This window comes from Anolis sagrei, chromosome 6, assembly GCF_037176765.1.
Source record: "Anolis sagrei isolate rAnoSag1 chromosome 6, rAnoSag1.mat, whole genome shotgun sequence".
NCBI lineage: Eukaryota > Metazoa > Chordata > Lepidosauria > Squamata > Dactyloidae > Anolis > Anolis sagrei.
Genome location: NC_090026.1, coordinates 132,245,340 through 132,270,804, shown reverse-complemented (window position 1 = coordinate 132,270,804; position 25,465 = coordinate 132,245,340). Strand labels below are relative to the sequence as shown.

Here is a 25,465-nt window from a genome sequence, read left to right as displayed (position 1 = left end):
ACAAGGAAAATATACTTTACAGTCTCTGAAGCCTTAGGTCCAAGGAGTTTTGCAGCTGAGAAGCTTTCCCTGTTCCCTCTTTTCTCAATGGCTGTGAAAGTCAGAACAAACACAACCCCCAGTCCAATGGCCTATGTTGAAGGCACAGTCTTCCTTTTGATGCCAAAGGACCAGTTTGAAGGCGCTTGGGTCTCCTCAACATCGTCCAGGGTGAACTGGGCATGAAGTATGAGTCCCAAGGGTAAAACCTGAGAATTGGGAATGAGATATAACTTATCCAAGGGCTTTTAGACCCAAGTCCTTTTTCACGTCTATCTGCTGAGATGTTTGATGGTGGAATGAGAAGAAAGCCCTGCCCTCTTCCCCAGGAAGGGGAGGAGCCAAACAATTAAGCAGGGGAGGCAATTTTAACAGATGCAAACAACATTGATACAAAGCAATAGATAGTAGGGCTGTCCAAACACGGAAAAATTTGTTTCTAAACTCTATTCGTTTTTAGGGGTTTTTTGCATTTCGTTATTTAAAAGAATTCCGAAATTTTCCTTAAAAAAAATTCGATATTTATGAAATTTCGGAAATCATAAAACAATTACGAAACAATTACGAATCGATTACGAATCGATTCATTAATGGCAGCCGCGATCACGCAATACGCTAAAAAAACTTCTGAAGCTTCCCTCTCCCTCTGTTGTTGACTGTTGGTGTGATAATTATATTTTTTTTCACTGAGAAAACAAACAGCAACCCTAAAACTTGCACCAGACATGCGGAAATAATAACGAATCAATAACGAATCAATAACGAATCAATAATGAATCAATTCCAAAACGAATTGGAAAAATTCGTTTCGTTTTTTAGTTGCTCCTGAATGGTTCAATATCGCTTCGTTATCAAAAAAATAATGAATTTTTAACGAATTACGAAATTACGAAACGAAACCGCCCAGCCCTAATAGATAGCCAAACAATTCAACTGTACATTCACAAACTAGGCACGTTTGGGCATGTTATACAGTTTAAACCTTTGCACTTTAAAGTTCTACACACAGGTGGCGCCACCCGTGCCGTCACAACATGCGAGTGTGGAGAAGAGCACACCACTGACCACCTGCTGCAATGCACCCTGAGCCCTGCCACATGCACCAGGGAGGACCTTCTTATAGTAACACCAGAGGCACTCCAAGGGGACAGAGACTAGTCAAAGGACATTTAATCCACTACCAAGTTTGCAAACTTTGTGGTTTGTTTGTTAAAAAATGCAATACAACTGTTTGGTTTGTTCCTGACACGATAAATAAATAGCCAAGCTAAACTACCCACCGGGGAGGCTTTCCTCCTGGCTGAATGCACTCCACTTTCAATGTTGTCCTGTCTTAATGCTACCAATTATCTGTATTTTTAAACCATTGTTTCCAAATTATTTTTAAATACACTCATCATCTGTCATTGCCATTTATCTGCAGCTGTTGTTAACACTGATGACGATGAGTATGATTAGGTCGCCCTCCCCCGCCTCCCAAAAAAACACCACCAGTATGTAAAGTTGGTCATGGTGAGTGTGTGTGCCAAGTCTGGTTCAGAGTTATCATCAGTGGGACTCACAATGCTCTGTGTGTGTGTGTGAACCATAACTCCCATCATGCAGAGTCACTCCGCCCCTAAAGGAAAACCCAAACAATATGTAAAGTGGTCATGGTTGGTATGTGTGCCATGTTTGGTCCAGTTCCATCGTCAGGGTGGAGAGATTCATAGTGGAATTTCTCCCTGGATGTGATATCGAGCTGCTTTTAGGAGGGTCTCCCCAGCCGAGGAGATCCCTGAGGACTGCACCAAAGAGAGTCCTGGAACCTTGGGGAGGCCAGCGAAGCCAATTTCAGCAGCAAAAATAATTAAATAATAAATCCTCACCAAAGCGGAAGAAGTTCAGCAATCGAGGTGTCTTTATTAGCGATTCAGCTGAGATCGGATGCATTGTAGGAATAATTCCACCACAAGCATGCAGGAGCACAGTGATGCAGGCATATTTATACAATATTTGAAAACCCAAAGTTCAAACTTCCCGCCCCGGCTCCTCTGACGTTCCCCACTGTGATTGGGCAACAGGGCGAGCAGCTGGGGAGGAGCCTCCCACCCCCTGGGCTCCTGGACCAATCAGGGAGCTTCAGGGGCGTGCTGGATCCAAGGGGGAGGGCTCCTGTCGCCCGCCGGCCAGCGAATCAGAAGAGGGGAGGCGGGACGACAGAACACAAAGAGAGTTCATGAATGGGTCAATGGAAACTAGCCATGTGCTCAGCGAAACAAAGAAAAAATGTCTCCAGCCGATGCAGCTTATTGTCCTTTGAGGGGTTTTGGTGAGGGAAACAAACAGGATTCAGGGCAGCGGACCTCGGGGGGGCGGGGGATCAATGCTGCCCTTTGTAAATCAATCATAATGTCCATATTCCAAATAGACTTCCTCATCTCACTGGACCAACTCCGAGGGCGAGACAAAGGAAACCATAAATGGCTATTGTTCCATGCAGATGTGAAATAATCAAATAAGAAAGAGAGGTGGTGGTTCTCCCTCAAGCATTTCAACAGTCCTGGGTCACATTTTCTAGGACAAAAGGCAAAAGGGGAAAGGCAATATTTCATAGCAAGATACATACATTCATAATCATAAGCATTTCATAGCAACAAAACCCTATCTTTGTCCCACATTCCAAGTATATTTAATAAGAGAATTAATTTTCATGAAGAAGCCTGAAGTCCAATGTTTTAAAAGGTCTTTGAGGAAAGTTCATGAGGGAGATAGTATGTACTGAAGTCCAAGACATGCAGGCAGAGAGTCCATGATCATTGGGAAGGCTGGCAGATGAAACCCCAGCTGTGCTGCAACTGATTCACACTTTGGTCCTTGGGAAACTACAACTCTCACAAAGGGCAGAAGTCCCAAGATCCAGCCGTTTCCCAAAAGCCTCGTGGGGTCCTTATTGTTGTCAGTGCCTTGGCAATGTGACCAAGACTTAACCCTTGTTGTGTAGTCTGGTGCCCTTGCCCTTTGCAGAACTATAAATCACTATCCCTTATTTTGGGGGGGGGGGGGTGCTTGACATCAGATGCAGGTAGACTGTAATTCCCATCATCCAGAGTCAATCCCTTTCCAAACCCCTCCAGTATTTTCTGTTGGTCATGGGGGGGGGGGGGTTCTATGCCAAGTTTGTTCCAGATTCATCACCAGTGGGATTCACAGAGCTCTTTCAAAGTGGGAGCCATCTTGGAATAATAATAATAATAATAATAATAATAATAATAATAATAATAAATTCTCCAACTATAGTATGCCATCAAACGATGACAGATCCCAAGTGTAGACTCTGCAAGGAAGCAGATGAAACCATCGATCCCATCCTCAGCTGCTGCAAGAAGATCGCACAGACAGACTGCAAGCAGAGGCACAACACCCTTGCTCAGATGATTCATTGGAACTTGTGCCACAAAGACCATCTGCCTGCGACAAAGAACTGGTGGAGTCACAAGCCAGAAAAAGTTACAGAAAATGAACACATCAAGATATTCTGGGACTTCTGAATTCAGACAGACAGAGTTTTGGAGTACAATACTCCTGACCTCACAATTGTGTTAAAAAACAAAGTATGGATGCTGGGTTTTGCATTCGGTTGTGCATGATTGCTTTCCAAAAGTTCTACCTGTGCACATTTACAATAAAGTTTGGATTTGGGTGGCCTTTTTGTGCCTCATTGGTGGCCAGCCACCAAACAAGAGAATTCTGCTTACTGAGGCGATCCCTCATAGTTTAAGGATGATGGTCCTCCAAGTCTGGTGTCTTGGCGGTGGGTTCATAAGTGGCTGTGTATCCCTATTCTTGACCTGCATGTTCTCCTGCAGTGAGGACATCAGTTTCCAGGTGGAAGACAGTCCCAGTCAGCGTTGGTTTGATTCCCCTCCTTCCTCTTGGCATGTTTCTCCCTTTTTGCCCGCCATTCGTGTCTCTTCGAATTCTGCAGCACTGCTGGTCACAGCTGACCTCCAGCTAGAGCACCCAAGGGCTAGGGCAGTGTTTCTCAACCTGGGGTCCCCAGATGTTTTTGGCCTTCAACTCCCAGAAATCCTAACAGCTGGTAAACTGGCTGGGATTTCTGGGAGTTGTAGGCCAAAAACATCTGGGGACCCCAGGTTGAGAACTACTGGGCTGGAGCTTCCCAGTTCTCGTTGTCTATGCCACAGGTTTTAAGGTTGTCTTTAAGCCCATCTTTAAATAGAATCCTAAAAAGGGGTTCCAACCAGGAGTTCCCAATTGAGCAGCACCCAACAGAATCCTTGGATTTGTAGTTTGTGGTGACACCAAAGGGTCCATGAATTCCAAGGATGCCACCTTTTAAATTTTATCAACATGCTACAGATTCCAGGCACATTTGACATAATTTACCACTAGATAGTATCCTGGCCCCATGTGGAAACTTTTGGCAAGTGTGTCAGAAATAGCAGGGAATATACTACAAATTTGTGCTGGAGACCTAAACATAGAATCATAGAATCAAAGAGTTGGAAGAGACCTCATGGGCCATCCAGTCCAACCCCATTCTGCCAAGAAGCAGGAATATTGCATTCAAATCACCCCTGACAAATGGCCATCCAGCCTCTGTTTCAAAGCTTCCAAAGAAGGAGCCTCCACCACACTCCGGGGCAGAGAGTTCCACTGCTGAACAGCTCTCACAGTCAGGAAGTTCTTCCTCATGTTCAGATGGAATGTCCTTTCTTGTAGTTTTAAGCCATTGTTCCTTGTCCTAATCTCAATGGAAGCAGTAAACAAGCTTGCTCCCTCCTCCCTGTGGCTTCCTCTCACATATTTATACATGGCTCTCATATCTCCTCTCAGCCTTCTCTTCTTCAGGGTAAACATGCCCAGCTCTTTAAGCCGCTCCTCATAGGGCTTGTTCTCCAGACCCTTGATCATTTTAGCCGCCCTCCTCTGGACACATTCCAGCTTGTCAAGATCTCTCTTCAATTGTGGTGCCCAGAATTGGACACAATATTCCAGGTGTGGTCCAACCAAAGCAGAATAGAGAGATAGCATGACTTCGTAGACTGAAGTTAGATTTTAAAATATGAGCTTTTTATTTGTGATTTTCCCACTTTTGTGAGGATCCTGTCTCCTGACACCAGCAAATCTGGAGGCAGATGGTCATTTTCTTTAGTACACATTGTTCTGAACTTCACCTGACCCAGGTTGGCTCCCATCCCAGGAGCAAGTTGGGACATGAATCAGATAAATAGAGAAAGGGCATAAACGCAACCCATTCTAAACTTATGTAACAGCCATGATTGGGCGGTGATCATTGTGCTTATCGTTTTATTTGCATGTTGGACTTTGGAGAAGGTCTCTGGACTTCAGTCCTTCTGCAGCTGGAGAGAGAAAGAGGCTGAGCTCCGGATTTTCCATTGCAAAGAAAAGAGAAAGAGGTTGGGGGGCTATGGATTTTTTGGGGAGCACGGCCATTTTCTTGGTGGTCTTCCTGGTCCTCCTGGTGGCCTGGAGGAAAGTGGAGGCCAAGAGGAGGAACTGGCCACCTGGTCCAACCCCTCTTCCCATCACTGGAAACCTGCTCCAGCTGAAGGGAACCAACATATCAGAACAGATGAAGAAGGTAAGGAACAAGACTTCAAGGGATGAAATCATAATTGGAAAGGATTAATCATAATTAGAAAAGTAGAATAAGAAGGATGTAAATCAGAGTCCAGAGGACTCTGTAAGGTTGGGTGAAGACCTGAAGACTAGCTCTGCAGGCCTTCCAGACTATATGTGGGTGAAAGAGAGAAAAGGGAGACAAAAAAGTAGAGATATTGACAAGCTGGAATGTGTCCAGAGGAGGGCGACTAAAATGATCAAGGGTCTGGAGAACAAGCCCTATGAGGAGCGGCTTAGGGAACTGGGCATGTTTAGCCTGAAGAAGAGAAGGCTGAGAGGAGATATGATAGCCATGTATAAATATGTGAGAGGAAGCCACAGGGAGGAGGAGGGAGCAAGCTTGTTTTCTGCTTCCTTGGAGACTAGGACATGGAACAATGGCTTCAAACTACAAGAGAGGAGATTCCATCTGAACATGAGGAAGAACTTCCTGACTGTGAGAGCCGTTCAGCAGTGGAACTCTCTGCCCCGGAGGGAGTGTGGTGGAGGCTCCTTCTTTGGAAGCTTTTAAGCAGAGGCTGGATGGCCATTTGTCAGGGGTGATTTGAATGCAATATTCCTGCTTCTTGGCAGAATGGGGTTGGACTGGATGGCCCAGGAGGTCTCTTCCAACTCTTTGATTCTATGATTCTATGATTCTAAGATATCTGAATTCCCTTCAAGTCCTTAAAGATGGCTGGTTCTCCAGGCTAAACTCACCCAGTGCCTAGACTGAAGGTAATGAGACCTTGAGACAGAGGGCCAAGCACATTGACATCATAGTCATTTGGGGGAAATGATTGGAAGGGAGAAATTGATGGGACATGGGAAGAAGAGAAAGACTTCCAGGAGTCAAATGTCAAGCACTTTGGTACTACAGTTATATGGGAACAGAGAGTAAAAGGGGTGAAATTGGAGTAAATGGAAAGATGGATGGAATTGGGAGAAGAGAGAGAAACGGGTTAGAAGTGGCCAAGAGTCATTCTCCATTGTAAATACACCTTCCATCTTCCCTTCTCTGAGCTAAACAGACCCACCTCTCTGGTCATATCTTCCAAGGTTTGGTTTCTAGACCTTTGTCCACATTGGTTGCCCTACTCCAGTTCAGGTTCAGAACTATGCCTAGCTTTCAAGTCTGGACTAAACTCCAGAGTAGCTCCATGCCTTATAGAATCCTAGAATCAAAGAGTTGGAAGAGACCTCCTGGGCCATCCAGTCCAACCCCCTGCCAAGAAGCAGGAATATTGCATTCAAATCACCCCTGACAGATGGCCATCCAGCCTCTGTTTAAAAGCTTCCAAAGAAGGAGCCTCCACCACACTCTGGGGCAGAGAGTTCCACTGCTGAACGGCTCTCACAGTCAGGAAGTTCTTCCTCATGTTCAGGTGGAATCTCCTCTCTTGTAGTTTGAAGCCATTGTTCCACATCCTAGTCTCCAAGGAAGCAGAAAACAAGCTTGCTCATTCCTGTGGCTTCCTCTCATATATTTATACATGGCTATCATATCGCCTCTCAGCCTTCTCTTCTTCAGGCTAAACATGCCCAGCTCTTTAAGCCGCTCCTCATAGGGCTTGTTCTCCAGACCCTTGATCATTTGAGTCGCCCTCCTCTGGACACATTCCAGCTTGTCAATATCTCTCTTGAAATGTTGTGCCCAGAATTGGACACAATATTCCAGATGTGGTCTAACCAAAGCAGAATAGAGGGGTAGCATTACTTCCTTAGATCTAGACACTATGCTCCTCTTGATGCAGGCCAAAATCCCATTGGCTTTTTTTGCCGCCATGTCACATTGGAGGTGGGAAGAAGAGAAAGACTTCCAGGAGTTGGGTACTGCAGTTATATGGGAACAGAGATTAAAATAGGTGAAATTGGAGTAAATGGAGAGATGGATGGAATTGGGAGAAAAAAGAGAGACAAGTTAGCAGTGACCAAGACTAATTCTCCAATGTAGATGCACCTTCCATCTTTCCTTCTCTAAGCTCAACAGACCCACTTCTCCGGTAATATCTTCCAAGGTTTGGTTTCTAGACCTTTGACCACATTGGTTACCATGCTCTGGTACAGGTTCAGAACTGTGCCGAGCTTTCAAGTCTGGACTAAACCCCAGAGTAGCTCCATGCCTTCCTGACATGGAAACCATCAGCAGCAAGGAGAATATTGTGAGGGTCTGGCCTTGGGCCCTATTGCTAGGCCCTTCTTCTGCCAAACCATGACTGTGAATCCTCTTCTCAATCTCCTTGTATTTATTGGGATGCTGTTCAGATACTATTTTCTGAAACGTAGCATTTGTGGTTATTACTGCATAGCTATAAAACCTCTACCTTTCTTTATAAGATGATACTTTGGTAAAAGTATGATAGCTGGTACCGAGTGTTGGTAGTGCTACGCTGTTTCCGCAACTGTGGTTGTGAATGAGGAACACATGTGTGACCACGTGGTCGTGAGAGCGTGTAAAGTGAGACCGGGCAGAGTGAGAGACACAGGCAGGACACAGTCGCCAAGATAGTTCGTAGGAACGGAAGATGAGCCGTACGTGGGTCAGAAAGGGGAAGGGACAGAAAGGGGGGGGGGGGACAATAAATAGGGAAGGATTACTTCACTGTTATCTGTGTTCTGCCTGTGTTAACTGAGTTCAGTGCTATCCTGCTGCCAGGTTGTGCTATCAGCATTGATGAAGTAGTGTACCGGAATCAGCGTAGCACTACCAGTACTCGGTACCAGCTATCATACTTTTACCGATACTTTTTTTTAAAAAAAAACTGCCATTATGCTGTCTCCTAAAAACAAAAGCAAAGATTATAACTGCGTCTCTCACTCCACCCAGTCTCACTCCACCCGCTCTCGTGACCACGTGGTCACACACGTGTTCCTCAGTTACAACCACAGTTGCAGAATCAGCGTAACACTACCAGCACTCAGTATCAGCTATCATACTTTTACCAAAGTATCATTGGAAGTATGAATTTATCCATCACACGAGAGAATGAAGCCACTTTAAATCTGGTTGCTGCCCCCTGCAGAATGATGGGGTTTGTAATTTATGAAGGAGCCTTTAACATCCTCACTAAACTACAAACCCCAGAATTCTGCAGGAGGCAGAAACCAGATTTAAAGTGAATTCATTCTTTAGTGTGATGAACTAGTTAAAGGTTCATCACTGTGCTGTACTCATGATCATGACAAGATTGTTCCCAAATCCCACCATAAGCACAGTAGAGCTGTTGTATGAAGATAAGTCTATTGGTGGGATCAAAGGGGGTGCTTCAGGATGAGTGTCCATGAGTCGTAATATAACATTCTCCTTCAAATTCAAAACGATCTTGACAGATTAGAGAGATGGGCCAAAACTAACAAAATGAAGTTCAACAGTGACAAATGTAAGATACTCCACTTTGGCAGAAAAAAATGAAATGCAAAGATACAGAATGGGTGACAATGCCTGGCTCGAGAGCAGTACGTGTGAAAAAGATCTTGGAGTCCTTGTGGACAACAAGTTAAACATGAGCCAGGAATGTGATGTGGCGGCAAAAAAAGCCAATGGGATTTTGGCCTGCATCAAGAGGAGCATAGTGTCTAGATCTAAGGAAGTAATGCTACCCATGCTCTATTCCGCTTTGGTTAGACCACACCTGGAATACTGTGTCCAATTCTGGGCACCACAATTCAAGAGAGATATTGACAAGCTCGAATGTGTCCAGAGGAGGGCGACTAAAATGATCAAGGGTCTGGAGAACAAGACCTATGAGGAGCGGCTTAAGGAGATGGGCATGTTTAGCCTGAAGAAGAGAAGGCTGAGAGGAGACATGATGAGGGCCATGTATAAATATGTGAGAGGAAGCCACAGGGAGGAGGAGGGAGCAAGCTTGTTTTCTGCTTCCCTGGAGACTAGGACGCAATGGAACAATGGCTTCAAACTACAAGAGAGGAGATTCCATCTGAACATGAGGAAGAACTTCCTGACTGTGAGAGCCGTTCAGCAGTGGAACTCTCTGCCCCGGAGTGTGGTGGAGGCTCCTTCTTTGGAAGCTTTTAAGCAGAGGCTGGATGGCCATTTGTCAGGGGTGATTTGAATGCAATATTCCTGCTTCTTGGCAGGGGGTTGGACTGGATGGCCCATGAGGTCTCTTCCAACTCTTTGATTCTATGATTCTTGAAACAGTTGGGAGTTGTGGGAGGCTGGCTGCATCATTCTGGAGTTTCCCACTTGGTTGAACCACAGACGTTGCTTGGATTTCTCCCTTTGCAGCTGAGCGCCAAATATGGACCCGTCTTCATGGTCTATTTCGGCTCAGATCAAGCAGTGGTTGTCCATGGTTATGACATGGTGAAGAAAGTCCTTGTGGACAATGCGGATGATTTCCTTGACCGGGGAACCTTCCCGTCGGCAGAGAAGCTCAGCAAAGGACTCGGTAAGGCCCTTGAACCAAGCAGGACACCATTGACCAGCAGCAGGGAGAGGCAATATGAGGGAGTCCATGAAGCTAGGAAGAAATGTTGCTGCTCCAAACCCCTTCACAACTCTCTTCAACCCTCATCAAACTTATTCAGTATGACTACAGCCTATATACTACTTCCATTGCATTAACCACAGCACACTAATTACTTTGGCTTAATAAATAAATAAATAAATAATTTACTGCATTCGTATACCACCTTTCTCAGCCTGAGATGACTCAAGGCGGTTCACAGTCGGCAGCGATTTGCCATAACAAATCTCAAAATACAGTTAAAACAATTATAAAAACAATTCAACATTTAAAATGTAATATAAAAGAAAGAGTAATATCTATAAAAAAACAAGATCCTCAGCATCTCCTTACTGAAATCGTTGTCAAATTGCATTGTCAGTCATTCCATATTTCCGTTTTCGTCTAATTATACTCCAGTAGTAAAAGCTTGCTCGAAGAGCCAGGTCTTAACCATTGTGTGGAATGTTAGAAGGGATGGAGCTGATCTTATATCCCTGGGGAGGGCATTGCATAGTCGAGGGGCCACCACTGAGAAAGCCCTGTCTCTCGTCTCCGCCAAACACATCTGTGAGGAAGGCAGGATCGAGAACAGGGGTCTCCCCAGTCCTAAATGGTCCATAAGGAGAGATACGTTCGGATAGGTAAACCGGACCAGAACCGTTTAGGGTTTTATAGGCTAAAGCCAGCATTTTGAATTTTGTCCGGTAGCAGACTGACAGCTAGTGGAGCTTAATTCTTGTACAAGGGGTTAGGCTATTAGGGATCCTAATTTGAGTCTCAACACTAAGGTCCAGGCCACAGGAGGCACAAGAAATGATTCAGTCCCAGGAGTAAGATCAAAAGCAAGGTTTTATTTTCATCATAGCCATGAGGAAGTCGGACAGTCAAGGTGAGTGCACGCAGGCACCAACACTTGCAAGAGACTGCTATTCCCTCCTTGGTTTTTGCAAACTTTTATACCCTCAGGTAAACAAGAATATTTTTGTCATGGAAAGTACCTTGACCTTTTCTCTTCCTGTCCCCCTCCCATCAGCCTCTTGATGGAAAGTACCTTCTCGCACCTGCAGACTTTGCGCTTAACCACAAACCAATTTCCTATGTAAGCTCGCTAATATAGCAATTTTTCAAAAAGCCAAAACCTTGAACTTTGTATGACCTCTATACTAACATTTCGGTTAAAGCTTTTAATTTTTAATATTTCTTAGGCTTATGCCTCCTTCAAGGCCATAGTTATTAACTCTGCTATCACTTAGGAAATGTCAGGTAATTTCCAAATCCTGACACCCCTTTCATTTTTTAAGTGATAAGCTCCAAAACAAATGCATACTTTTCTTCCATCATACCACCACCAAAAACATTTCACAATACAGATTTGATTGCAATCATTTTACATTTCAGAAACATTACCAAATTAAATAGTTTGTCTTTATGTCTTTGAGCAAACTAAAAGTAAATACCGGGGAGAACAGGGTGCCTGCATTTTTGCATTCCTTCCTTATCTGCTTCTACTTAGAAGCTGCTCCACTCCCCTTCTCCAGCTTTAGACCTTTTAGTGCCTGAAACTCACAATCTTACAAAAACTTTACACTTTTGGACGACATTGCTTTTCCATTTTCCAAGTCAAATTCCTGATAATTGATCATTCTTGGGTCTCTCATCATAGACAATAAACCTAAACCTTTGCCACTTTTCTGCTCCTTTCTTCCAGGCTGCCTAGGAAACAGTACATTGGCAAACCTACCAAATATTCTCAAATATTTTATGCTTGGTTTCTTATTGTATAGCAGGAAGAATAGAGTTTTGTTAACACAAAAGCTCCACCTTCTATTTAGAATATGTGTAGCTGTTTGTATCGCCTCAGCCCACTGCCTGCTAGGTGCCTCTGCATTGTCTGTCATGCAAACTTTCATTACTTTGAGCACGCTAATCTTTCTCTCAGCTACACCATTCTCTGCTGGAGAATAAGAATTGGTTCTCTACAATTCCATTTTCTTTTAACCAATCTTGTATTTGTTTCCCCATAAATTCTCCTCTTCTGTCTGACATCAAACTGCCTAATTTCTAGGGAAATTTTCTTTCTATCGTTGCCAACCATTCTTTGAATTTAGCAAACACTTGAAGCTTAAATTTTTAGCATAACACAGTAAGTAAACCTGGTGTAGTCATCAACCAATATCAAAAGATAGTTTGAACCTCCTTCGCTAGGTGGAAATGGCCCAGTAAGGTCTGCATGTGCTAACTCAAATGGCTTTTTAGTTCTTCTATAACAACTGAATGATTTTGATACCTGCAATCTCTGTTCGGTGAACACTACACAGACAGGGAGCTTCCTGTGCGCAAGGCATGCACTCTGCTGTGGGGCTACAAACATTCCCTTTGAACCACACCATGGCAACGGTTTGATGCCACAATCAATAACACAGTATAAAACCATAAATGCATTCAGAGTTAAAACAATAGCAATTAATTAACCAAATTATCATAACAGTCATTAAAACAGTCATTAAACAATACGCAGTCCACAAACCCACTGATAGAACAATAAAACCGTATCCTCATACATATCGTCTTGCCAGTCTATTTCCAGTCAAAGTGCTGCTTTATGTTTATTGTCCAAAAGCCTGGTCCCAAAACCAAGATTATAATTTCTTGCTGAACGCCAGGAGGAATGGAGTCGAACGTATTTCATTTGGAAGGGAATTCCACAGGCGGGGGGCTACAGCCAAGAAGGCCCTGTCTCTTGTCCCCGCCAGCCGCGTTTGCAATGTTGGTGGGAGCGAGAGCAGGGCCTCCCCGGATGATCTTAAGTTACGAGGTGAGACGTAGAGGCAGATGCGTTCGGACAAGTAAGCTGGCCCAAAACCGTATAGAGATGTTGGTCCAATATTGCCTCCTCCCCAAGGGGAGATGGCACAGATTCTCAATGGTGAAGGGGAGCTTTGTTGTCCTTTGCCCAACTGATGGGTCTAGTTCACATCCAGCTTGGGATTTGAGCTCTGAATTCATTTGGCTTCTCTGGTTGCCTCCTTCAGGTGTGTTTATGTCCAACGGTGAGCGCTGGGTGCACATCCGCCGCTTCTCCCTCATGACCTTCAGGAACTTTGGGATGGGGAAGAAAGGCATCGAGGAATGGATCCAGGAGGAGGCTGAGCACTTGGTGAAGGCGCTCAGGAACACCAAGGGTGCGTGCCCATACCTTGCTTTTTGAAAGAACTGTGCAAGTTAATTCAGTGTAAGACTTCATTCATTCTACAGTGTAGATGCACACTTTTCCAAGCTTCACAGGTCAAGTCTCGCAAGGCTCAGTTTCTAGCGGGGACATGAGAGTCGTATTTAAATATTTGAATGGGGAGGGAAACTTGTTTTCTGCTGCTCCATAGGATAAGACACAATGGAGTAACAGAGCCAAACTACAAGAAAAAAAAATAAAGTTTCCACCTAAATATTGGGATGAACTTCCTGAGAGGAAGAGCTGTTTGACTGTGGAATATGTTGCTACCTGGGAGTCTGTGGAGTCTCATTCTCTGGAGTTTCCCAACCAGAGGCTGGATGACTCTGTCAGGAGGACTCCAAATGTGCATTCCTCCCTGGCCAAAGAGGATGGACTGGGTGGCCTTTGGGGGGTCCCTTCCAACTCTAGGATTTTTTAATTCTATGGCATGTGTCCACCTACAGTAACTTGTTGTCTCCCTCAACTCAGGCCAGCCCTTGAGTCCCGCCAGCCTTTTCAACAGCGTCACAGGGAACGTGATCTGCCACATCCTTCTGGGCGAAAGGTTCGACTACCAGGACGAGGAGTACGTCCAGATCATCAATTTCGTCATCAATAGCATCCGGCTTGAAAGTAGCTTTGCAGGACAGGTGAGGAGGAGGACGATAGTAATGGTCATTTTGAGACTGAGACATCAAGGGGATCGAAGGCAGCTATGAACCGAGTGATAGGAAAGACCAACTGTTTACAAAAGCACCAGGTTGAATGTTTATGGTGGCCATAGGATTTGAGGATTTGTGTTCCAACTGTGCAACATTCCCAAGCTCCAAATGGAGGAATTGTATCACAAAGGTTGAGAATCCTTCACCTGAAATGCTCGGGAGCACAGGAAGTTTGGGCTTTGGAATGCCATCTTTTCATCATTAGATCAAAGGGCTAGCTACAGCTTTGCCTAAAATCCCTGGCCATGATATGTTTGCAATTTGTCAAGATTCTTCCCTTCCTTGAGCCACTAATTGTCTTCTGATTTTGTCCTTTAGAGCTAAAGTCCAGAACTATTTGATGGCATACATATTACTGTTCAAATGTACCTGTCCCCTTTGCTATACCTGGAAAACAGTGACATGTCATCTAGATCAGCTTACCATTGAGCTTCACTTTAGATGCAACAATCTTACTTGTTTTAAAATGAGTTTTGGCTGGTCAGTGTAGTATGTTAAGCATCTTGACCAAAAATGTTTCGGGAAACCTGCCTTCTCTTAAATCTTTTGCTCTGGTCTTTTGACTTCCTGAAGAACCACATTCAATCCTGCAAAGCTCCCAACTTCTACAGGCAAATACAGGTTGAGTATGCGTTATCCAAAAGGCTTGGGACCAGAAATGTTTGGGTTTTGATTGCTCAATCAATCCATACATTTATTACTGCTCCGAACAATGGTCATATGCATTTACATCAAAAGAAACAACATCTAACAAGTATCTATACAAAACACTGTGTTGTTGTTCTGGATTTTGGTATACCTGTATTTGCACATAGCTTCTCTCTACCCCTCTATTCTGCTTTGGTTAGACCACACCTGGAATATTGTGTCCAATTTTGGGCACCACAATTGAAGAGAGATATTGACAAGCTGGAATGTGTCCAGAGGAAGGCGGCTAAAATGATCAAGGGTCTGGAGAACAAGCCCTATGAGGAGCGGCTTAAAGAGCTGGGCATGTTTAGCCTGAAGAAGAGAAGGCTGAGATGAGATATGATAGCCATGTAATAAAGGGCTAAGGGCTGAGAAGAGCGGTATACAAATAAAGTAAATAAATAAATAATAGGGCGCAAGGCAGCAATGGCTTCAAACTACAAGAGAGGAGATTTCCATCTGAACATGAGGAAGAACTTCCTGACTGTGAGAGCCGTTCAGCAGTGGAACTCTCTGCCCCAGAGTGTGGTGGAGGCTCCTTCTTTGGAAGCTTTTAAACAGAGGCTGGATGGCCATCTGTCAGGGGTGATCTGAATGCAATATTCCTGCTTTTTGGCAGAATGGGGTTGGACTGGATGGCCCAGGAGGTCTCTTCCAACTCTATGATTCTATGGAGATGGGACCCAAGTCTAAACATAAAATTATTGGACTGTTGGATTATGACCTGTTAGGGTCATAACACATTGAATAGCAGAGTTTCAGGAGTCTACTTCCAAGGAACTCAAGCCTCAACAGACTTTGAACTTCTAACATTGGCTTCTGCACTCAAACAGACTCAAGCAACAACTGTTTTTCCTCAGCTGTCATCCTTTTTAAAACTGCGTTCTAAACAGGAATTGAATCAGTCACGTGGTCTGCAGCCCCTCCCACTGCCTCAGGTACATAGAGATAAGAAAACTGCAAACCAAAGAAGACATACATTTCATGGAATAAACAACACATTATAAACAGACAAAAAATTGGATAGAGGAGGCTTGAGAAGGTTGCTATCTCCAACAAAATATCATTTAAGTCTTCTAGATGCCTTCTGCGCATAGCCAAGAGGACATTTTATACAATCTTTTAAATAATTTCTGCCAAGTTTGAGGACATTGAATCATTAGAAAGCAAAGGGGACACTATTTCAGGTACCTCAGCTGCCCTCAGGGACCATTTTGGATTCTGGAAGTACAAATAAGGGATGCTCAACCTGTACTAAGGATAGAATGGGAATTCATGGTGAACCCATAAGGTTTCATCCATATTCTATTTCCCAGTCATCAAAGTGACCAAAGGTGATTGAGGGAGGAAGACGGCAGGAGCCCTATGGATGGCTACGTAATATTGGGTTCTCTCAGTGGATTTAATTTGGATTCTAAATCGCCAATGTGCTTGTCAGCCTCCTCACCCTTCATCATATTCACCTTCTTCCTCTTTCCCCTTCAGCTCTACAACATGATCCCCCGGATCATGGACCGCCTGCCTGGCCCCCATCAAACCATGTTCCAAGAGGCCTACGCTATCCAGGACTTCATCAATCGGAAGATTGAGGAACACATTGAAACCTTTGATGCCACAGACACGCCTCGGGACTTTGTAGACACCTTCCTCCTCAAAATGGAGCAGGTGAGCCTAAACAAGAGAGTGCTCTTCCATTTGGAGGAGAACAAGCAACATCTGGGGAGCATTTGGGAAAAATGGGTTGAAAATAAGAGTTCGGAAGGGCAAAAACAGCTGCCAGAATGGGGGACACACTCACAAAGTGGCTGCCCTGGTGCGCAAGATAGCCTCGTTTTCATTAGACCAAACAGGAAGGGCAATAGAAAAGTATCTTGGGGAAAGGGATCCCCCCAAATGCCATTAAACACAAGGTAGAGGTGGGGCGAGGTTCAGCCTTGAAACACAGATTAAACTCATATTTGTTTCTTGGTGACCCATCCCAAAGAAAAGAATGCTACATGCAAGACACATAGAGGAAAAGCATGTAATGTGGGAAAGCGATCTCTTTTGCTGCACTGCAGAAACATTTTGACTATGCAAGTCTCCCTCTTTTCTTTATGGACCAAAACCTCCAGGGTTTCTTTCCAATCAATACTGGAAGCAAGGAGATCATTCAACAGGTTTATTTGGCCAACTCACCCTGCTGGGTGAACAAAAGGAAAAAATGCCACACAGTCGGAGATGCAGCTCAGTTTTTTTATAATCAACACTGAGCATACTTTGATCATGTGCCCAGGCTTCATCTCTATCTCTTCTTTTGTTCCCTCTTCTCAGTATTCCTGTGTTTGCTTTTCTTCCACAGCCTACATTCCTCTTCCTACCCCCTTCTATGCCTGCTTGTTACTAGGCAAAAACCTTTTAAACTTTCCCCTTGTGTGATATCTCTGTTTTGGCTGGGAAATTTCCAATTCACGGTCCCCTCTCTTTATCTCCTTTCCCTCCCTCATCTGAGCTGATTTTTCCATCACTACCTTAGTCCTAGCTCCCTTCACTTGGGACCAGAAGGGCTTTGGATAACAGCAGTGGTTCTCAACCTGGGGTCCCCAGATGTTTTTGGCCTACAACTCCCAGAAATCCCAGCCAGTTTACCAGCTGTTAGGATTTCTGGGAGTTGAAGGCCAAAAACATCTGGGGACCCCAGGTTGAGAACCACTGGATTACAGAGATTTCTGGAAGCTTGGGGATACTTGTGTAGACATAGTGAGATATCTTGGATGTGGGGCCCAAGTCTAGATAGACATTCTGTTGATGTTTCAAATATCCTTTATATGTATATATAGTCTGAATTATTACATAGTTTTATGTGCAAAGCTAAGGTTGTGTATGCTGAACTATCAGAAAGCAATGGTGTTACTCTCTCACACTCCCAGGATGCAATTTTGGATTTTGGAATGTTTCAGATTAATGATGCTTGACATCTAATCTGTTCCTGTCTGTATGAATTTCAGATCACAGAAGTGTCATAAGATTGCATATAAATTTCCATCTGAGATCCTCTGCCTCAAAACTGTGAAAACCTTTGGAAGTTGGGCCTATGCATATGTCTTTAATTCTAAAATGTACAACATTTTAGAGATATTTTTATGGAACTCTCTGTCTCATAGTGGTGGATTCTTCTTTGGAGGCTTTTAAAGAGTCTGGATGGCCATCTGTTAGAGATGCTTTGATGGTGTTTTTCCTGTCTGGCAGGAGGTTGGACTAGATGGCTCATGTGGTCTCTTCCAAGTCCATGATTCTACAACTCTATGATTCAGACTCAGGGCTTGTGGCTGATGAGAAGGCACAGCTACAGCAGGCACTTTCACCCTTGTTCTCCCAATCCTTTACAGGAGAAAAACAACCCCAGGACCGAATTCACGAAGGAACACCTTATGTTGACCATTAATGATCTGTTCTTCGCCGGGACAGAGACCACCAGCACCACTCTGAGGTTCACCCTGATGCTCCTGGTGGGACACCCCTCCGTGCAAGGTTACCTCTTTTTTGCACTTATTGGCTTGCACATGTTTCACTTATTTGTGAGGAGGAACATAGGATCCTTGGCAGAATGGGACTGGACTAGATGGCCCCTGGAGTCCCTTCTGACTCTAAGATTCTATGACTATAACCTTACTTCTCCATAAGCCTGCTAATATCCATGGGGTTGGATGACTGTTGGGAGGGCTTTGTTGGTGTCTTTCTGCCTGGAAGAAGGGGTTGAACTGGATGATTGTTGGGGTTCCTTCCAACTTTGTGAGTCTATGACTCTAGAGCCTTACTTCTCCTTGAGCCTGCTAATATCCATGGGGTTGGACAGCCATATGTTGGGAAGGCTTAGATCAGTGGTTCTCAGCCTGTGCATCCCCATGTGTTTTGACCTACAACTCCCAGAAAGGTTTTCCAGCTGTTAGGATTTCTGGGTGTTGAAGGCCAAAACATCTGTGAGCCCACAGGTTGAGAACCACTGGCTTAGATAGTGTCTTACATTCAGCAAAGGCAGTATATCCATCTGCCTGAAGTGCTGTGATTGTGCTTTTACTTCCTGTCACAATGGGATTGGACTGGATGGTCTGCTGATACCTATGGAGTTGGATGGCAATCAGTCAGGAGGGCTTGGGTGGTTTCTTCCTGCCTGGCAGAATGAGGTTGGACTGGATGGCCTTTGGGGTATCTTCTAACTCTAAGATTCTGATGGTAAAATAGATGAGTTGCAATAGGAACAACCAACTGTTGCTGCCTAATCGAGAGGATGGGGATGATCAACTAAAACCGGCCTCCTTTTTCTCCTTATGTATGTAAACATGTGTTGTGCAAAACATAAACCTTGAGTAAACAGCTATTCCTCCATAGCCTCCTTCAGAGTTGCTTCTCCAAACTGCTCCCCAGAGCAAAGCCTTTGAGCATAGACCTCCTCAGAGCAAAAGCTGAACTGTATTCTAAAACCCATACAGTTATACCCCATCGGGTGTGGCCCAAACATGCTTGCTGACCTACATTACCAGCTGCACAGAATAATTACCATCATAAGGTTTTTCTTCAACACACACTTGATCCTGCTGTGACTTACTGTAACAACACGTTGTCTTTGATGCTGCATCCAGCAAAGGTCCAGGAGGAAATCGACCGGGTGATCGGCCGTGAGCGGATGCCTTCCATGAAGGATCGCCCTGGGATGCCCTACACAGAGGCTGTCATCCACGAAGCCCAGCGATTCCTCGACCTGGTTCCATTGGGATTGGCGCGCAGAGCAAGGAGGGATGTGGAGCTGGAAGGCTTTGTCATCCCAAAGGTACTTGGAGAGAGGAGACTGGGGTCTCACCAGGAGGTGAAGGACACATCTACACTGTGGGATTAATGCCGCTTGCCTTCACTTGAACTGCCATGGCTCAATGATGTGGGATCCTGAGAGTTGCAGTAACAACTCTCAGGATTCCACATCATTGGGATCCTGAGGAGCAATATAAGGTTTTTATTTGCCAAATCCTATTCTTATTTTCGCATATAGAAATCATAAGTAGAGCTCCCCTGAAAAGCACTGTTTCCCCCAGTATTTGCTTTATCCACAATAGAACTTCATCCCAGAATCTGAGTACTTTGGAGCACATCAGCACTGAAAAATTCAGTGATAATGTCTCTTAATGGCAAAGTGGTTTGACCCTCAGGCTATGACTTTGGAGATGAGTTTGAATTTCCAATTGGCCGTGGAAACCCATTGGGTGACCTTATGTGAGACATACTTTCTCAGCCTCAAAGCAAAGGCAAGCCCCCTCTGAACAAATTCTGCCTGCCTTAAGGTTGTCATAATGTCTTGAAGGCAATTACTTACTTACTTAGGCTATCCCTCACTGTCCGAGTAAGATTGTCCTCCAAGAACAAGGTGGCTGTGGAGCCCTATTCGTGACCTGCATGTTCTCCCTTCCGCAGTGAGGCCATCTCCTTCCTCGTGGCACATTTCTCTTTTTTGCCCTCCATTCGTGCCTCTTCAAATTCTACAGCACTGCTGGTCACAGCTGACCTCCAGCTAGAGTGCTCAAGAGCAACCATCAAACCAATATCCAATGAACCTGCAATAATGATCCGTTTCTGGATACGGGTGGGCGGACTGGTGCAAATCAATTGTGAGACTAGGTCTGATTTATTATTTATTTGTCGTGTCAGGGCAACCAGTCAATTATATTACATTTCTAACAGAACAAAGCAAACAAACAGACAAAATACAGAATTTGCGAGTTTGGTAGCTGATTAAATGTCCTTTGACCAGTATCTGTCCCCTTGGAGTGCCTCTGGTGTTGCCACAAGGAGGTCCTCCATTGTGCATGTGGCAGGGCTCAGGGTGCATTGCAGCAGGTGGTCAGTGGTTTGCTCCTCTCCACACTCGCATGTCGACCAGCATGCAAGCTAGGGCTGATGGATAAAATGCATAAGTCAAATGGCAACATTGGAGATAGAGGGCAATGTAAGATAGAACATTATAACTTTGGGCACAGAACAATAGTAAAGTGCGAGGATTTTGGGCTCTGGCTGGGACCAAGTTAGCCTGGGAAATTGTCTAGTCAAAAACACAGCAGAACATCCTTCTCGGGGGCCACCACCGAGAAGGTCCTATCTCTCATTCCCACCAACCATAACAGAGACAGGAGTGGGAGCAAGAGAAGATCCTCCTCAGAAAATCTTAGAGATTGTGCAAGTTTGTAAGGGAAGATGCTATCTCAAAGAAAGCAGGTCCCGAACCATTTAGGGCTCTATAGGTAATAACCTGCACCTTGAATTGGGATTGGAAACTTATTGGAAGCCAGTGGAGCTATTTGAACAGGGGGGTTGACCACTCCCGGTAATTTGCTCCAACAACAACAACAACAACAACAACAACAATGCTCCCTTGGTAGCCACTTGTGGGTTCTCACATTGTTCCGTCATGTGTTTCCTTCCGTCAGGGTGCGACCGTCCTGCCCATGCTGACCTCTCTCTTGAATGATTCCAAGCAGTTTAAAAACCCACACCGTTTTGACCCGGAACATTTCCTGGATGAGAAAGGGAACTTCAAGAAGAACGGAGCCGACGTGCCTTTCTCTGCAGGTCTGGAGAATGGCTGGATTTTGGATTTATTTATTTATTTATCGTGTCATCAGCAACCAGACATTTGTATTACATTTTTAACAAAAACAAACAAACATACAAAAGACACAGAGTTTGCAAGTTTGGTAGTTGATTAAATGTCCTTTGAGCAGTATCTAGCCCCTTGGAGTGCCTCTGGTGTTGCCGCAAGGAGGTCCTCCCTTGTGCATCATGTGGCAGGGCTCAGGTTGCATTGCAGCAGGTGGTCAGTGGTTTGCTCTTCTCCACACTCGCATGTCGTGGATTCCACTTTGTGGCCCCATTTCTTGAGGTTGGCTCTGCATCTCGTGGTGCCAGAGCGCAGTCTGTTCAGCGCCTTCCAAGTCGCCCAGTCTTCTGTGTGCCCAGGGGGGAGTCTCTCATCTGGTATCACCCATGGATTGAGGTTCTGGGTTTGAGCCTGCCACTTTTGGACTCTCGCTTGCTGGGGTGTTCCAGCGAGTGTCTCTGTAGATCTTAGAAAACTATTTCTTGATTTAAGTCATTGACGTGCTGGCTGATACCCAAACAGGGGATGAGCCGGAGATGTCTCTGCCTTGGTCCTTTCACTATTGGATGCTACTTCCCGGCGGATGTCAGGTGGTGCGATACCGGCTAAGCAGTGTAATTTCTCCAGTGGTGTAGGGTGCAGACACCCCGTGATAATGCGGCATGTCTCATTAAGAGCCACATCCACAGTTTTAGCGTGGTGAGATGTGTTCCACACTGGGCATGCAGACTCATCAGCAGAGTAGTGGATGTGGTGGATACATTGAAATATATTCAAGAGATTAAAAGGAGGCTTCAAAACTGTTGGGACAGTAGGAGATCTTTTCTGTGAGAAACAGAGGGAGTCCATAAGATCCTTTGAACTGAAACATGATTTTTCTAAGAAGAAAGGACATTTCCTACACAGAATAAAGAGTTTCCTGTGCAGAGCGGCCATATGCCTGGACAGGAAATGTGATCTATGATATCCGTATTGTTAATTCAATAATGATGACAAAGGGGGAAAGATCACATGAAAGAGGTCAGAAAGAATAATGGGAGCAGTAGACTTTTGGGGGTGCGGGTGGGGCAAAATAGAAACCATTGGGTCAACCCTGTTATCCTTATCTGCCCCGCAGCAGAACTGAATGAATCAGAGTACTCCAATTAAAGTTAATTTGACATAGCAAAATAAACAAAGTTTGGGAAAGTTGCTTTTTTGGACTGCAGCTCCCAGCATCCTTTAGTCTGTGGGGCTAATGGCTTGAGGATTTGACAAACTGTCATCAAAGAGTGTAATTCTCCAATGATCTAGAACAGTGTTTCTCAACCTGGGGGTCGGGACCCCTGGAGGGGTCGTGAGCAGCTGTCAGAGGGGTTGCCAAAGACCATTAGAAAACACAGTATTTTTTGTTGGTCATATCTGGGAAGTTTGGGGCAATTCTATCATTGGTGGGGTTCAGAATGCTCTTTGATTGTAGGTGAACTATAAATCCCAGCAACTACAACTCACAAATGTCAAGGTCTATTTTCTCCAAACTCCACCAGTGTTCACATTTGGGCATATGGAGTATTTGTGCCAGGTTTGGTCCAATTCCATCATTGTTTGAGTCCACAGTGCTCTAGCTGGAGGTAGGTGAACTACAACTCCAAAACTCAAGATCAGTGCCCACCAACCCCCTCAATTCTCCCTCCAACCACACCAGCATTCAAATTTTGGCATATTGGGTAAGGTAAGGTAAAAGTTTTCCCCTGACATTAAGTCCAGTAGTGTCCAATTCTAGGGGTTGGTGCTCAGTTTCTAGGCCAAAGAGTCAGTGTTGTCCATAGACACCTCCAAGGTCATGTGGCCGGCATGACTACAGGGAGTGCTGTTATTGGGTATTTGTGCCAAATTTGGTCCAGTGCATGAAAATACATCCTGCATTTCAGATATTTACATTATGATTCATAACAGTAACACAATTAACATTAGGAAGTAGCAATGATAATAATTTCATAGTTGGGGGTCACCACAACATGAGGCACTGTATAAAGGGGTCGTGGCATTAGGAAGGTTGAGAACCACTGATCTAGAAATATATTCTGCACATGGACACGTTATGAGTGACTTTTGCGATGTCTCCTGTTTTCTTGTCTTACAGGCAAAAGGAACTGTCTCGGTGAAGGGCTGGCCCGGATGGAGCTCTTCCTCTTCTTCACCACCATCCTGCAGAATTTCTGCCTGAAGTTCCCTCCTGGGGTCACCAAGATGGACTTCACCCCGGATGTCAGTGGCTTCCTGAACATCCCGCGCCAAGTCCCCTTCTGCTTCTCCCCACGCTGAGGAGCCCCCTCCGCTCCCATGAAGTTCTCATGAAGTTCTCTCCTCGGTGTTGACACTGCTGTTCTAATTACATGAAACCAAAACTGATCCTACCCAGACATCAGTGGCATCCTGAATATCCCATGCAGAGTCCCATTCTGAACACCCCACTCTGTCTCCTGAAGTTCTCTCCTCCGTTTACATTTTGCTGATGTAATTACAAGACTCTCGTAACCCTGTTGTAATACCTTGTCTCGCCTCATATGCATCTATTTCCACTTCCAAAGCTGATCTTACTTCAGACCTCAGTAACATGCTGAATATTGCATGCCCATGCCCATAGGGCAGTGCTTCTCAACCTGGGGGTCGGTACCCCTGAGGGGGTCGTGAGGGGTTGTCAAAGGGGTCGTCAAAGACCATAAGAAAACATAGTATTTTCTGTTGGTCATTGGGATTCTGTGTGGGAAGTTTGATCCAATTCTACTGTTGGTCAAGTTCAGAATGCTTTTTGATTGTAGGTGAACTACAAATCCCAATAACTAAAACTCCCAATTGTCAAGGTCTATTTTCCCCAGACTCCACCAGTGTTCACATTTGGGCATATTGAGTATTCGTGCCAAGTTTGGTCCAGATCCATCATTGCATGAATCCACAGCACTCCTCTGGATATAGGTGAACTACAACTCCCAATCTGAAGGTCAATGCCCACAAAACCCTTCCAGTGTTTTCTAATCATCATGGGAGTTCTGTGTGCCAAGTTCGGTTTAAATCCATCACTGGTGGAGTTCAGAATGCTCTTTGATTAAAGGTGAACTATAAATCCCAGCAACTACAACTCCTAAATTACAAAATCAACCTCCCTAAACCCCACTAACATTCACATTTGGGCATATTTGGTATTTGTGCTCATTTTAGTCCAGTGAATGAAAATATATCCTGCATATTGGATATTTACATTACAATTTATAAAGTAGTAAAATGACAGGTAGCAACGAAAACAATATTGTGGATTGGAGGTCACCACAACATATGGAACTGCATTAAGTGGTCACGGCATTAGCAAGGTTGAGAACCACTGCCATAGGGGTATGCGTGCCAAGTTTGGTTGAGTTCCATAGTTGGAATACACTAGTTGGCAATGCTGAATAAAAGTGTCAAGTGTGGTCCAGATTCATGGTTGGTTTGTTCATAGTGCTCTTTGATTGTGGATAAACGACAACTCCCCTCATCATGGGTCATTTTCCCCCAAAATCCTGCCAGTTTTCAAAGTTGGTCATTTTGGGTATGTGTGCCATATGTTGTCTAAATCCATCATAGTCCAGGTTCACAATGCCTTCTGGATGTGGGTGAACTATAACTAACAGCATCCAATATAAATTCCTGCAAACTCCACCAATATTGAAAGTTGGTCCTGTTAGGTATACGTGCCAAAGTTCGTCAAGATCTATTGCCATTTCGGTTCACAGTGCTCTCTGGATGTAGATGAACTACAACTCCCAGCATTCAAGGTCAATTTTTCCCAAACCTTGTCAGTAGTTGTTGTAGGTTTTTTTGGGCTATGTGGCCATGTTCTAGAGGCATTCTCTCCTGACGTTTTGCCTGCATCTATGGCAAGCATCCTCAGAGGTAGTGAGGTCTGTTGGAACTAGGAAAAAGGGGTTTATATATCTGTGGAATGACCAGGGTGGGACAAAGGACTCTTGTCTGCTGGAGCTAGGTGTGAATGTTTCAACTTACCATCTTGATTAGCATTTGATGGCCTGGCAGTGCCTGGAGCAATCTATTGTTGAGAGGTGAT

General features: G+C 44.6%; 1 protein-coding gene across 1 annotated transcript; it reads left to right on the top strand.

Annotated features, from left to right (window-relative positions):
- The first annotated feature begins 5,355 nt into the window (after nt 1-5,355).
- On the top strand, nt 5,356-23,908 carry LOC137094718 (cytochrome P450 2C25-like). The gene is made up of 9 exons (XM_060782779.2): nt 5,356-5,647; nt 9,917-10,079; nt 13,172-13,321; nt 13,840-14,000; nt 16,248-16,427; nt 18,131-18,272; nt 19,382-19,569; nt 21,215-21,356; nt 23,507-23,908. Exons 1-9 carry the CDS (start codon nt 5,474-5,476, stop codon nt 23,686-23,688), a joined length of 1,482 nt encoding a protein of 493 aa, XP_060638762.2. The 5' UTR covers nt 5,356-5,473; the 3' UTR covers nt 23,689-23,908.
- Nucleotides 23,909-25,465: the final 1,557 nt, after the last annotated feature.